At 33.6% G+C, this 14,436-nt stretch overlaps 2 protein-coding genes across 3 annotated transcripts in view; one reads left to right on the top strand and one right to left on the bottom strand.

Moving 5' to 3' along the window:
• Positions 1-9,151, top strand: part of LOC111465169 (protein ENHANCED DISEASE RESISTANCE 2-like) — a 12,429-nt gene extending 3,278 nt beyond the window's left edge. For both annotated transcript variants that reach the window (XM_023109479.1, XM_023109478.1), the window contains 17 exons: positions 1,027-1,094; positions 1,220-1,336; positions 1,490-1,530; positions 1,622-1,722; positions 3,142-3,237; positions 3,871-3,935; positions 4,016-4,087; positions 4,201-4,356; positions 5,146-5,378; positions 5,503-5,542; positions 5,634-5,788; positions 5,901-6,002; positions 6,270-6,314; positions 6,404-6,544; positions 6,977-7,072; positions 7,229-7,330; positions 8,384-9,151. In XM_023109479.1, coding sequence (XP_022965247.1) covers positions 1,027-1,094; positions 1,220-1,336; positions 1,490-1,530; positions 1,622-1,722; positions 3,142-3,237; positions 3,871-3,935; positions 4,016-4,087; positions 4,201-4,356; positions 5,146-5,378; positions 5,503-5,542; positions 5,634-5,788; positions 5,901-6,002; positions 6,270-6,314; positions 6,404-6,544; positions 6,977-7,072; positions 7,229-7,330; positions 8,384-8,491 — 1,738 coding nt within the window. In that variant the 3' untranslated portion in view covers positions 8,492-9,151. The remainder of the gene's footprint in view (positions 1-1,026; positions 1,095-1,219; positions 1,337-1,489; positions 1,531-1,621; positions 1,723-3,141; positions 3,238-3,870; positions 3,936-4,015; positions 4,088-4,200; positions 4,357-5,145; positions 5,379-5,502; positions 5,543-5,633; positions 5,789-5,900; positions 6,003-6,269; positions 6,315-6,403; positions 6,545-6,976; positions 7,073-7,228; positions 7,331-8,383) is intronic.
• Positions 9,152-9,548: 397 nt separating this feature from the next.
• On the bottom strand, positions 9,549-13,611 carry LOC111465233 (protein LOW PSII ACCUMULATION 3, chloroplastic). The gene is made up of 10 exons (XM_023109570.1): positions 13,418-13,611; positions 13,132-13,314; positions 12,858-12,905; positions 12,720-12,759; positions 12,505-12,605; positions 11,643-11,835; positions 11,449-11,547; positions 10,745-10,862; positions 10,096-10,217; positions 9,549-9,716 (listed from the first exon to the last, which is right to left on the bottom strand). The coding sequence occupies exons 1-9, from the start codon at positions 13,490-13,492 to the stop codon at positions 10,097-10,099; spliced, it is 978 nt and encodes a 325-aa protein (XP_022965338.1). The 5' UTR covers positions 13,493-13,611; the 3' UTR covers positions 9,549-9,716; position 10,096.
• Positions 13,612-14,436: the final 825 nt, after the last annotated feature.

Raw genomic sequence — 14,436 nt, 5'->3', positions numbered from 1 at the left:
AAAAAAAAAAAAAAAAAAAAAAAAAAAAAAAAAAAAAAAAAAAAAAGGTGGTAGCTGATAGGCTTAAACTAGTTTTGAATTTATTTTACTTGGTAAAAATAATACCTGTAACTAACTGATGGCCTTTGCATTCTCTTCTCACAAGAAGTCTCTAAAATATCTTGAGCATTATTATGTATATGATAGGTTGAAAGGAAAAGATAGTAACTATAGCTAAGTGAAATATTGTGGCCTTGTCATGGGAATGGTTCAGAAACGGTGCAAGAGTAATAAATTACTAGTTGCCCTTCACAGTTATGGTTTGAGTAACGGAAAGATAAAAATAAGCGTGGATAAAATAGTAGATAATTATTGATCAATGGCGGTTTGATTTCTCTTCATTCTATACATTGTCAAATTGGGAAGGCATCAGTTAATAAGTTCTGTTACTTTTGTTCAGTCTACCAGTCTTTTCACATGATTCGTTTGAATTTAATTCGGCCACATTCTTAGTCTTTCTCTAGTCTTGTTTGGATATGAGATAAGCCACTCATAATCGCAGCTTATGTTATGACACTTGAGTATCACTTTTCTAGAATGCTGTTCTTGGGAATTAGGATATCCCAGGCCATTAGAACTTGGGGTCATAAGCTTTACCTTGTGCAAATAGGAAGTGGTTATTTGTTGAGTTGACTTGATAATTTGACAATGTATCTGTATATTGTCTTTGCTAATATGTAGTTTAAATATGTAATACAGTTGAAAACTTGTTCTCTGCTTTGATATTTTCTACCACATTTCTTAATGGTGTTTTAACATCCTAAAAAGATTGGTTGAATGTTTTTCTTATAAAAATCTTAAATCTGATTTGACGTTTTCCACTACATTTTTTACGGTGTTTTAACATCCTAAAAAGATTGGTTTAATATTCTTCTTATAAAAATGTTCCTTTTGTCCTTCTGGAACATATTACCAGTTTTATGTCTATTTTCTGCTCAATGCGCATTTTTGTGAGACATCACTTATTTATTTATGAAACATTACTAGGATCAGTGCACAGGAAGATGAGGAGAATGCTCGTCCAAGTTTACTGCGAAGGACAACCTTTGGAAATGGTCTGTCAATTATAATTTTGCTTCTCACTTTTATTTTCTCTTTTCTTTCAATGATATGGCACCCAATTATCTTTCATAATTTGATAACTCATCTTTTAAATCCATTACCATGTAATGTATGGCAGGACCTCCAGAGTCTGTATTTGATTGGACAAGGGAAATTGGACCAGATTTTTCAAATCAAAATGCCAATAGTCAAGCCTTTTCACGGAAGCATTGGCGTCTAGTTCAGTGCCAAAATGGTCAGCTACTTCTATTGTTATTGTTGTTGTTTTTATTTATTATTAAAAAAAATTAGCCTTTATAAAAAAGGATAGAATAATAGAATGGTTGCTTGGAGAATTGCATTTGTAATTTCGTGTTTATGGTTATCTTCTCAATCTGGTCATTGGCAGGACTTCGCATCTTTGAAGAGCTTGTGGAGGTTGACTACCTTGTAAGTTTTTTCTCATTGTTTACACTCATGAGTAGGTCTTGTCATTGATAAGTTCATAGTGTAAACGATCATGTATAAATTCTTTTTGTAGCCAAGGAGCTATAGTAGGGCAATGAAAGCTGTTGGTGTAGTGGAGGCTACTTGTGAGGAAATCTTTGAACTTGTCATGAGCATGGATGGAACACGGTTTGAGTAGGTGTTTCCCTTGTCAATTTGAGACGCTTGTAGACTTAGTGCAATAGTTTTTATTTTTATTTTTATTATTATTACTATTAATGTTTTTTTAAAAATTGATTATAAATGAAATCATTTTGTATCTAACAAAAAACTATGCAGAAGAAATAGAACTCAGATTTCCAAGCTATACAAAAAAGCTAATTTTATTGAATTTCTTGTGTATGTTGAAATCAATTTTGTTACTTGTAAAATTTGAAGCCTATTTTTTAACTTGTCCTGCTTAGCCTACCATAATTTGTGTGACGAGGTGTGGGTTGAAAAACGTATCTTTTGAACCTGCAGTCTACTCTACTAAATACAACAATTCGAGCTGCTTGCATCTGTGAATTGGCTTCTAAATCTGCTTGGAAGGAGCCCTGTTTTATTCTTTAAGAATGTCTGTGGTAAAAAATTAGTTCTAGAAGAGTAGCTCATTGAAGGGCCTACAGTGCCTGTATCTTGTATAAGAAGAGAAGGGAACAATCCACTTACTGGGTCAAAATTATCTCTTCTTAAAATCTCTCCGGACCAGGGTGCCTTGGAATTATGTTTTTCTTATTATAGACATAGTTAGTATTTGAAAATATAAATTTAGTGCAACTTATATTGTTGAGGAGCTTGATGAAATGTCTCTCATCTCAGACAATTCATCTTGAATTTGGTTTTGTTCCCAATTTTATAGTTACCATGCTATGTAACTAGAATCAGAGCTTTAAGACAAAGCTCTAGACTCTATGGGCATTTCTACATGGAATTGGGCCCATGCGAACAAGATCTGCTAAAGACATTTTTATTTGATACAATAGGAGCTAGAGGATTAAATTATAAGTTGTGGAATAGTTGATGAACAAGATAATATACTAAAGTAATCCAAGTAATTCCAGGAGCTTGGATACATCCCTCGAGTAAATTCAAGCCCAAACAACTAAAGTGCTTCCTTCACCCCTTCTTACTCAATCTATAAACTACCTCTTGCTAACAGCCACTCGGCACTCTATCTGTTACCACCTTCTTGAATATTAGAGATCTATAAACCACCTCTTACTAACGATTTTTTTAGTTAATGACTATTATCCCTTGATAGCATGATAATATTTTGAAAAGTTTTATGCTAATAGTATCCTAACAAATTCCATTATTGAATGTGTCAGAAAAATTGTAGGTTAGCTTCCTCGATTACAACCCAACAATTTTGGGCAAGGAAAATGTCATATTTGACTTCCTCAATGCACCATTACATAGTCATGCCTTTGAAACATTAATATCAAAGCCCATAAGTAGTTATTTTCTCCGAAAAATCATTTTAAATTAGCTGTCATTATATTCCTAAATTGTGATTTTGCGGCCTATTTCAAATGTTTGTGCTTCTCAAAGTTTCATTTATGTAATTGTTAGGTGGGACTGCAGTTTCCAATATGGTAGCTTGGTTGAAGAGGTGGATGGACATACGGCAATACTCTACCATAGGCTACAGCTAGACTGGTTTCCAATGTAATATGCCTCTACAAAAAGTTAATTTTTGCGTTTCCATTTATCAGAAAAAGCTGTTACCTTTTCTCAATTTTAAGCACAAAGATTTCACTGGCATAATTAAAGATCACATGTAAATTAATCAAGGTGAACTTTTGAAATAGGCACATAAATCCTCGACAATAACCACTCTATGATGTGATTTCTATTTATTTGGTAGCTGCTTTCTGGAACGTCTTAAATACTTTTTTCCAAAGTTGATCAAATGTGTTACATATGGAGAAAATAAGTGTCCTATGATGAAAACAGAGAGCTTAGAGAACAGATTTTCAATCTGGGAATATTTAGCATTTCTTGCTCATTTTCAAGCATTATCAAATTTGTACGCAACATTTCAGTTTCATATATGTATATACACATGTATTTTCGTTTTAAACCCAATAACTAATTAGAGTAGGGTTTGGAGAACGCTGTCCGAGTTGGTCTGCATCGATTACCCTTTCTTAGATTCTAGTATTTTTTTGTAATCGTCTGCATTACATGCCCTTCATTGTTTTGTGGGAGTAACCATTTTTGCTACAATATGTTGGGAGTGGTGCAAAGTTTTCTCTCTTGGCATTCATCTTCCTATTGTGAATTTCTCATGCTGTACAGGTTGGTATGGCCCCGTGACCTCTGCTATGTGCGTTATTGGCGTCGGAATGACGATGGAAATTATGGTTAGTGTTTTGATGATCAACTCTCGTTTGTTGCTATTTGTAATAAATTAACTTTTTTTTTCCTCTTGATTGTCATGCAGTTGTATTATTTCGCTCAAGGGAGCATGAGAATTGTTGTCCACAACCAGGGTATGTGAGGGCCCATATTGAGAGTGAGTTGTCAAACATTTTCATTTAGGACTGAAATTTTGAAAAATAGAGCTATTTTACAATGAGTTTTACACATGCCATCTCAACTGCCTTTTCTTTTTCCTGATTTTCTAAGGTGGAGGATTCAACATTTCACCTCTGAAACCTCGAAATGGAAAGCCAAGAACTCAGGTGCAGCATCTCATGCAGATTGATCTGAAAGGATGGGGTGTGGGCTATTTGTCATCGTTTCAGCAACATTGTCTCTTGCAAATGTTAAATAGTGTTGCTGGTAGGTTGTTCCTCTAGCTCTTGCCTCGCTCAAGGAATTTTTAAAATTGCATTACTTTATTACAACTTTGATGTTTTAAGTTGCATTTCTTCCACCAAAAAGCCTTTGAGGATTCTATGTTGGCAGAACTAACTGACTAATCAAATCTTCTATCATCATAAATAAGGGGAGAGAGGATCCCCTTGTTTTAACCCTCTTCTAGCCTCAAGTTTATCTCTTGGTTTCTCATTTATAATAACCGTGAAGTTCACAGTGGACAAGCAACCCCAAATCCATTTTCTCCTCCTCTTACCGAAGCCTTTTTGTTCAAGCATAGCATCAAGGTAAGGCCAATCCACTTTTTCATGAGATTGTTCACAATCCGATTTGAGGACGCAACCAGCCTTCTTCTACGAGATCTATTCGTCAACCAATTCTGAAGCAATCATAATGGTATCTAAAATCTGCCTTCCATTTATAAAAGTTGTCTGGTCCTCGTGAATAATCAAAGGAAACAGCTTCTTCTGTCTTTCAGCAAGTGCCTTTGAAATAATTTTGTAGAGATAAGATGTTAAGCTAATCCAGTTCCAAATATTAGAAAATTTATTAGGACTTTGTATGTTTCTTTTACTCTTATATATATCGTACGAGAAGGTTGTGATGTTATGCAGTGGGGATTCCACATTCCATCAAGTTCCTAAAGCTTATTGGCATTTTCAAAGTAAACTCATGAAATTATAGCGCTAATGAATGATCTATTACTTTATGGAAATCATGCAGTCAACTCCCATTTTTTCCTTCCTATGATAGGGCTGCGTGAATGGTTTGCACAAACAGATGAAAGGACTGCTCCTCTAAGAATACCAGTTATGGTAAATATGGCTTCAGCTTCAGTTTCATCACGGAAGAGCCTGAAAGTTCAGGGGTCTAGCGTTCATGCTAGTTCTTCTGATCAAATGAATGCTGCAAATAGAAATTCTGTGATGTTGGATGAGTACTCTGACGAAGATGAAGAATATCAAATACCTGAGAATGAACCAGAGGTACAAGTTGCAGTGAAATTCATTGTGGTTTTCTTATTCTAATATATAAATAATAATAAATGTTTTCTTTTATTATTATCATTTAGCATATCTTCCACCTTATAACAACTGTTTTAATTTTTAGGTATACCCAAACGAGCAGGAGAATGATATCAAGAGAGCAGGTAAATTCTTATGCGCTCTAGTATCGTTTTGTTATTTGGGACAAATACTGCGTAGTAGTGCTGATTTAATTTAGTATTTGGATGATGTAAGCCTTGGAAGAAGAATCAATAGATCGAATTGATTTATCCAGTTTCTCGGGAAATGTAAGGCATGATGATCGTGATAGTTCTCGAGACTGCTGGAGAATTTCTGATGGAAACAACTTTAGAGTTCGTAGCAAGACCTTTTGTTTCGATAAGACTAAGGTACTTTAAACCTTTTCACTTACTACGATATTCTTCTGGATCTGTTTCCATTTCCGAAAGGCCGATCCTGTTAAGAGAACACTTATGTCTGTGCTCAATGTTGTGTTCAAAGATTCCAGCTGGGAAGCATTTAATGGATCTAGTCGCTGTCGATTGGCTGAAGGACACAAAAAGAATGGACCACGTTGCCAGGCGTCAAGGCTGTGCAGCTCAAGTAAGCTCTTATGTCTGTGCTACAAGTTTGGCATTCTCACTTTATCTCTAGATTATATTATATAAACCTTGGTTTTCTCGTCTCCTATAGACTGCCCTCTCCAATTATACTTTTTTTTTTTGTTTACTAAATAATCAGCAGGCAAGGCAACAAGATACATCATCATCACTTGACCCTTTTTGCACTTTTCAGTTAAATGAACTCGAAAGCTCTGTATTACTAATCTTTTTGTTGGATTAAACTTTCCGTACATGTTTACTTCTTTAGGTTGCTTCAGAAAAAGGTCTTTTCTCTATCGTCATAAACGTGCAAGTAAGTTCTCTATTTCATTTCAATTCAAAGAGGAAACTGAATGTACTATACTCTGAGTTCTGATGGTCGAGTTAATGCATTTTGTTCAGGTACCTGGTTCGACGCACTACAGCATGATATTTTATTTCGTGACGAAGGAACTAATTTCTGGATCTCTTTTGCAACGTTTTGTTGATGGCGACGATGAATTTCGCAACAGTAGGTTAAAACTCATTCCTTCAGTTCCCAAGGTATATATCTCCAGATACCATTCGATCTTCTATTGCTTGAAATTTTAGTTTTATTATTCTTTATTGATAGGTGATGAATAGGAGAGCTATGCAGGGTATCTCTAGAAATCTTTTCAAAGTTTTGTACTTGTTTTCTGAGAAAATTTTGAAACTGTTCTCCTTATCAAGTTAACGTTCAACTGGAACGTTTTTTTTGTTTTTGCTCCTTTTTCCTAAAATTGAGTATCATTTTTTTTAATGAAAATTCTTTCTAACCCAAAATAATAATAAATCACAATGATGGCATAACTCTGGATGGTTTGAATCTCTAATTTTTCATTAAAAATGTCAATGGATTAAGTACCTTTGGTTCAAAACCCCCCAACGTTGTATTTAAATGTTTTATAAGAAGCCATTTTTGGTTATGTTTATTAAAAATATGAAATGATGCAGGGTTCATGGATTGTTCGCCAAAGTGTTGGAAGTACGCCATGCTTATTGGGAAAAGCAGTTGATTGCAACTATATTCGAGGGCCCAAGTATTTAGAAGTACAAACTCCATGACTCTTGAACTTTCCGTTGGTTTTGGCTAAGAACAAGAACAGATTCTTTAATACATTCAATCAATAGAGAAAATGCTTGTTGTTTGTTTTAATCTCACAACACAAGTATTGTGATACTTATGAGTGATCTTTGTTCGTGCAGGTCGATGTCGATATTGGCTCTTCGACAGTTGCTAATGGAGTTTTGGGACTTGTCATTGGTGTAATTACAACATTGGTGGTTGACATGGCTTTCCTTATACAGGTTTGTTTTCAAACTCTGCAAAGTTTCTTCTTTTGTTGATGAAGATGCAATGTCGTTAATTTGAAAGTTTTGAAGTATCGCTTGACTGGTCTTTTGTTAAAACGGGTCATTTATTAACAAATTTTAGTTTTTCAAAAATACAACCAAGCATATCGTGTTTTATTACCCAAACAAAAAAAAAAAAAAAAGTTTATTAGTTATCTTTTTAATCCGTGCAATAGTTTTAAAACAACAAACAAGCTTTCAAATTTTATCATTCTATTTATATTTATTATAAGATACTAGAGTGAAAGGGGTTAGAAATTTTGGTGGGGAGATATGAATTAGAGAGAAAAACAAGTTATAAGTTATAGATAAAGAGGGAAAAAAGTTTTAGAGGGAAATTTTAGAGTGTGATATTTTAGGCAGGGAACAGAAAAGAGGTAATATAGAGTAAATTTGTACAGAGATATAAGCTTAGGGTGAGATGTTGTAGAGAGATTTTTTAGAGATAGAGATATGTATAAATTTGGAGACAAAATTTAGAAAGGTATGATATAGAGAGACCAATTTTGGTGTGGAAATTTAATAATTAAATATGTTCATTGGGAGTAAAGGAGAAAAAGAATGATGTTAGGGAGTAAAAATGAGAGTTTTTAGGGCATATTTGGGAGTGGTTTTAAAATGTTAAAACCCCCCTTTTTTTTTTCATGTTAATACTCTAAAACATGTTTTTTTCTTCGTTTAAAACCAATTTAATGTTCGATTTTATACTTTTAAACGAGATTTTCATACCATCAAAATTGATTGTTTAGAACAAAAGTGATTTTCAACTATTTCAAAGTCATTCCCACTCCACCAAGTTTACCAAGTTTTCTAGTCATAGCGTTTTTTGAATGGACAGTTCTTGTAGACTAAATACGGCTTACTATCTCATATAAAAAAAATATCTTATCGGAAATTTTTGTTAATCAAGTTAGGAAAAATAAATGGTAAAAATTGATTAGAAAAATGGTATTATTATAAAAGTATTGAAAGCAGTTAATTGTTTTGGCGGTGTGTGAAAAAATGTAGGCAAATACAACAGAAGAATTACCAGAGAGATTACTTGGAGCAGTGCGAATGTCTCATATTCAGCTCTCCTCAGCCATACCCTCTAACTTGGACTCATCATCTGATTGAATTTATACATGAAATTATCCCTTCTTCCTTCTTCCTTCTTCCTTCATCTAAACACGCATTTCTCCACCCCCTCTCTTAATTTTCACTTCCTTCTCAATACCCCCCACACCCCCCATTGCATTCTTGTCTTCCCCAGAAGCTACACTTATATCCATATTTTTTTTATACATAAAAAAAGAAAAAGAAAAGTGGAAAATAGAAGAATACCTACTTCCTTCTCTGTCTTCTTATACCTTTCTTCATTAAGGAGGTGGGGCTTTTAGGAACTGGAGTCATTCGGGGGGGTGTTGTTGTTACACGAAACAGAAGCTAGAAAGAAAAGGATGAGATAGAACCATGCGTCCGCATCACTATATACCAGCGAGTGAGTTAATACCATTTCTCTTTTTCAAGCTCCTAATATTGAAAGATGCCTCATATTTGTGCCTTGGAGGAAGAGTTTTCAAACTATTGATAGTTTGAGTTGAATGGAAAAGGAAATGGTTGTTTCCTCAATAATACCCTCAAAGAACTTTCTCCTTGTGTACATTTTTCTCTTTTTGCACTGTCTTTCTTGGAGGGAAATTGGATTTAGCAATATGCAACAAATAATCTTGAACAGTTCGTGGATTTGTAATTATGTTTTATAGTTCATAGCGTTCAATTTTATTTTCTTTCTAATGCTTACATTTTGAATGAATTTTAGTGAACTTCGAGATTTAACCGTAAAGTATTGATCAAAGTAATCCATCCTTCTTAAGGTTAAATTACAGTTATAGTTTTTAGTTTGTTTGATGGTCTTTTAACTCCAAAAATAAGTCTTCTTTAATTCTAAAAAGTGTGTAATAGGTCCTTAAAAGTGTATAAATGGCTAAACTTTTAATCATGGACTTAATAAGTTTTAGAATTTCAAATTTTATGTATATTCTAATTTTATATACAAAATTTTTAGTTTATGGATTTAAAGTCTAATAAATCTGTTATTTTATGGAATAGGTTAGGAATGTATTAAACATATGACTAAGTTTTAGAATTTTATTTAGATTTTTAAGTTTTGATTCAGTGAAGAAAAAAAAAGTTTTAAATTATGTGTATTATTAGGCATTCCGTAAATTTCATGGACGTCAAATATTGAATAGGAATATACAGATTATGATGATGTAGCATTTACCAGAAAAGACTTCGATGCTAACCAACAAATGATCCTCTTTGCATGAAAATGAAGGGTAATATCGACTAATAAGACCTGCCAAAAAAAAAAAAAAAAAATGTAGTTCGCTCAATACATATGCAGTCAAACCAAATAATCCTCATTCAATACTGCGGTTGTGTGATTGTAAATTGAAACTTTTGGTTCTTGTTTGAATATTTCTTATTTTCTCTATTTTTAAATACCATACATTTAATCTGTCTACGAATTGACGAAATCATAGAAAAGATTATTTTTGTTTTTGCAATTTATCTTTAACATCTTGAAATTATTATAGTAATAAATAAACCAAATATGCATCAGTAACTTTTATAAGCTTGATTTCTAAAACTATAGAACCAGAAAAAGAAAAGTTTATGGAATGTGGGTGAGATGATTGTGAAGTAGGAGTTCATTAGTGTAGAAGTTACGTAACCTCAAGACGATGGAAGAATGTTTAAAGCGACTTCCTTGAGAGAAGGCATGTCCTGTTGCTGATGAACACAGACTAATTTATTCCTCACTTTTCTAAGGACCTTCCAAGGACCTGGGTAGCACCTACATTACCATCATAACAAACGGGAAACACAATAATTGAAGGTTTTAATTCTATTATTATGGAAAAAAACCATCTAAATATTGTCCACTTTGAGCATAAGCTCTCATAGTTTTGCTTTGGGCTTCCTCCCCAAGAGGACTCACTCCCAATAATCCTCCCCTCGAACAAAGTTTGAGGTTTATGAAGCTCTAGAATAGTCTCCTCTTAATCGAGGCTCGACTCCTTTCTCTGGAGCCTTCGAACAAAGTACACCCCCTTTGTTCGATATTTGAAAATTCTATTGACATAACTAAGTTCAAGGCATGACTTTGATAACATGTTAAAAATCACGGATTTCCACAATAGTATGACTTTGTTAAGGAGGGCTCTCATAGTTTTGCTTTGGGCTTCTCCAAAAAGCCTCATATCAATGGAGATGATATTCTCAAATTATAAACTCATGATCTTCCACTAAATTAACAGATTAATGTGGGACTCACTCCCAACAATAATCAACAGGAAAAGATTTAAAAGTGTCATGTTCAACCTGAAAAGAACTCCTCCTTTCTGTCCCTTGAAGTTGTGGATGTAATATACAGTCTCCATCTTGGGGAAGAGAGTCTTTGTAAGTGCCGCCAGCTTTGGGTAGAAAAATGGCGGATAATCTTTCCCCTGTTAAGGTCCAGTCACATAACAAACACAAAATAATAATAATAATAAAAGAGAACTGTGGAATTACAACCCAGCAACCTGTCATGGGAAAATTCATCTCATTTTATGAAGTAAAAGAGGATTAAAAAGGACTCACAAGTCTTTGAACTTTCTCGGTAACATGAACAACTAACAATTTAGTTTCTCCAATTTCAATTCGTAACAGTTTAATTACTATTTGTTTAGACTAAGAACTAAATCGTTACAAATTATAAAATACATAGTAATCAATGGTTGCATATTAAAGTTGAGAGTTATATTGTTACACATTTATAAGTACCAAAATCGAGTTATGGGACTAAATCATTACAAGCTAAATTCAATAGACTAATAAACTATTAATCTAAGTCTCATAAATTTAAAAAAAAATATGCACTAGAGGACATTTTTTAAAGTTCAGGAACCAATTAAATGAAAAAAAATTAAGATTTTGACATTTTTCTTGAAATTCAGAAACCACTTAATGTCATTTTTACCGTTTTAAAAGTTGATCCCAATCCCACTCTTCGTTGGATAATAGAAAAGATGATAAAAGGATACAGCCGGATCTAATGCGGTCGAGCTCTCCATTAAATATGATGAGCTTTCGTGTTGTGTTTGCGACAGCTTCCTTGTAAAGCTCTTCAACCACAAGCATTTCTGCAATGGGGAATAAGACGCGATGTAATTTAACCGACAAAGGGCAAATTGCTTTAAAATAAGAGGGAAGAGAAACAAAGGAAGGCTTCACTAACCATTGACATTGAAATATGGATATGCAACCAGAAAAAGTTCATCTTCTGGTTTCACACGGTCTGCCATTTTCACTTTCTCAACAAAACCAAAATCCTCAAAAAATGATGGTTTCGTGAGGTAGTCCAACTTGAACGAAGCTCCCTCAAATGCTGTATTTCTTGCAAATTTTACTTCGTTGGCCTCTGGAAAGAACTACAAATGTTTCTCTTTACTATAACCAACAGTCTAGAATGTGAAAGAGCTTTTTCATGGTCAGAAAAGAGAGAGAACATCAGACAGCAAGCATATTACAAAGAAAACCATGATCATAAACAGGATGCCAGCTGCATTACATTTCCTCGTTCAAATTTCATAATATGAATGTATTTCGGAGGACAAAAGTTGATAAATCGTAAAGATAAAAGGAGAAGTTGATATATCGTTAAGAAAACAAGAAGATTTTTCTAACTTATAGTCTATAGCACCAGAGAGATTTTTAGTACTGATATCATAAGGAAAAGATTGATAAGTTATTCAATGAGGCCATAGTCATATGGCTGCCCTGGAATAGCCATTAGATGTGGATTAAAAATCTGCATGCCTACTAATAATCACTAGATATGAATTTGAAAACTTCTCCTTCTTACATCTGATGATGAAAATGTGTTAGCCACATTGTGGCGGCCTCACTGAGTAGTTTCTCGAGAAAAAGGGAAAAATCTTCATAGTTTTGATCTGTATGCAGATGAAATTTTAGAGAGAAACGCATAAAAGATCGATTGCTTCTTAGTTACTTCCAGTGATAAATTATGTAGCATATATATGTGAACGCAAACATTTTACTTTATAAGAGAATAGAAGGATAATGCAGTAGGACATTACTACTCTGGTCCTGGTGGCTTTCAGTGGATCTATGAAGCAGTCACAAAATTGGCGAATCAATTGCATACTCTCAGTCATTTCGATTCCTCCTTCGCCATCACCTGATACATAAGGTTATATGGTCTGTAACAGGCAAAGAAAGTTACTAGACAGGCCTGGGAACGACTTGAGATGGTAACACAATTAAAATGCAATAAATCGAGAACAGGAAGAACCTGGAACTGATTCGAGTCCAGCAGTTGGAAATTCAATCTCCTGAAGTACAATAGATTTGATCAGAAAATTCAGACTATTTTATGAATCTATAAATGCTTCTTTCCATTCACAGAAATCAAAATGTGCTCAAAACTAACCATCAACTGTTTGTTGTCTCTTAAAGCCGCTTCAGTTGCTTTTTTCGCCTGCAGTTTTTTATAGACGAGATCCGAAAATGACAGTTACATCTCAAAGTTAAACGTAATTTGAAAAAAACATGAAATGAAAAGCTAAGTGGAAGCTAATTGAAGTAGCTAACTACCAAAATGACACAATAAAACGGACACTGCATTGAAGTGATCGTAGAAAAAATGGCTCCAAGAAGTAAAAACAAACAAATAAACGAGATTTCTAAAGTGATTGAATCCAAACCTGATCAAGAAGATCAAAATAATCTCGTGGAAACGGAACGTCAAAATCAGTCGAAGTATCGCTACTCTCGCGATTACTCGAATTCGACAGAACTCTGAGATTTCTTCCCGCCATAAACTCCAACACTGAACTAGAAAGCAAACTCCGATGAATTTTCCGGTGACACATCCTGAAACACGCATACTACCGATAGAAACAGAGAAAAAATACTTGAGGAAAAAGAATTTCGAAGTAAAATAGAGCAGAACGCCAAAGAAAACGAGAAAGAAACTTCACGAGAAATTACATTTCGAGAAGGAAGTGGAAGAACCGCAGCCGGAATGGTAGAGCTAGAGACAAATTTCGCGTTGGAGAAATACATTTTTCCTCGATCGGAAGCCTTGCCTGAGGAATGAAGCACACTACGAAGTGAAAAAGAAAAACAAGAGAGAGAGTGAGAGAATATTGATGATTGATGTTCTTTCCTCCAAACGAGAGGACCGAATGTAATCAAACAAATCTTCCATTTCACTTATTTATTTTTTTCCATTTTAGATAAATATATTCTTTTAATTTAGTTTTTTATTTATAAGAAAAATAACTTTATTCTTTTAATTTTGAAAAAAAAAAAATACTCATCGATGTTAAATTAATAAAAGTATTAGGTAAATGAATTTAGACCCTAAAATTTAATTTTTTACACTCCATACCCTTTTTGGTAATTCAGTAATAAATAAATTAATTTCAATTAAATATTTACCAAAATTCATATATATATATATATATATATAAATAAGGTTTCAGCTGACACAAATTTTTGTTCTCTTAATTCGAAAACCCAACTAATGGCACTCATCGGCAACTTCGATTGGAAGATGATTCCGAAGAAACTGAAGATGTAGGAGAAGGAGAAGACGTTGTCGAGGTAGAAAGTTCCTCTATTCAAGCTCCCCAAGGTTGGAAACGTCAGAGAATCATGGTTCCCGCTTCTTCTGTACCATGTACCAACCACACTTTCTGTCCCTTCATTAGGTCCAACTCCTTGCACTCGCAGCAAACTGGTTCGATTAAAAAAAAAACCAATTAAACTCAAAATACTATCTAATCTAACCTAACCTTTATGATTCAGGTGGGTCGGGTTATCGATGGCACAACTCGTGTTTTTTCTTATTTTCTTTTTTTTTTTTCAATTGTTTAATAATTATTTTATATTTCTCATATATTTTGTGATTAAAAAAATATCCCAGGAGTATATACAAAATCTTCAAAAAAAAAAAAAAAAAAAAAAAAAAAAAAAAAAAAAAAAAAAAAAAAAAAAAAAAAAAA

This window comes from Cucurbita maxima, unplaced genomic scaffold, assembly GCF_002738345.1.
Source record: "Cucurbita maxima cultivar Rimu unplaced genomic scaffold, Cmax_1.0 Cma_Scf00028, whole genome shotgun sequence".
Lineage (NCBI taxonomy): Eukaryota > Viridiplantae > Streptophyta > Magnoliopsida > Cucurbitales > Cucurbitaceae > Cucurbita > Cucurbita maxima.
Note: the sequence above shows the minus strand (reverse complement) of the source record. Positions and strands in the feature narration are given on the sequence as shown.

What these genes read in the sequence shown, in the direction of transcription:
- LOC111465233 (XM_023109570.1), bottom strand. Translation starts at nt 13,492, where the DNA reads ATGTATTTCTCCAACGCGAAATTTGTCTCTAGCTCTACCATTCCGGCT. An exon ending in GAGACAACAAACAGTTGATG is followed by an intron (nt 12,760 to 12,857) that starts GTTAGTTTTGAG and finishes ATTGTACTTCAG; the next exon opens with GAGATTGAATTTCCAACTGC. An exon ending in AAAGGAGGAGTTCTTTTCAG is followed by an intron (nt 10,218 to 10,744) that starts GTTGAACATGAC and finishes ATGGTAATGTAG; the next exon opens with GTGCTACCCAGGTCCTTGGA.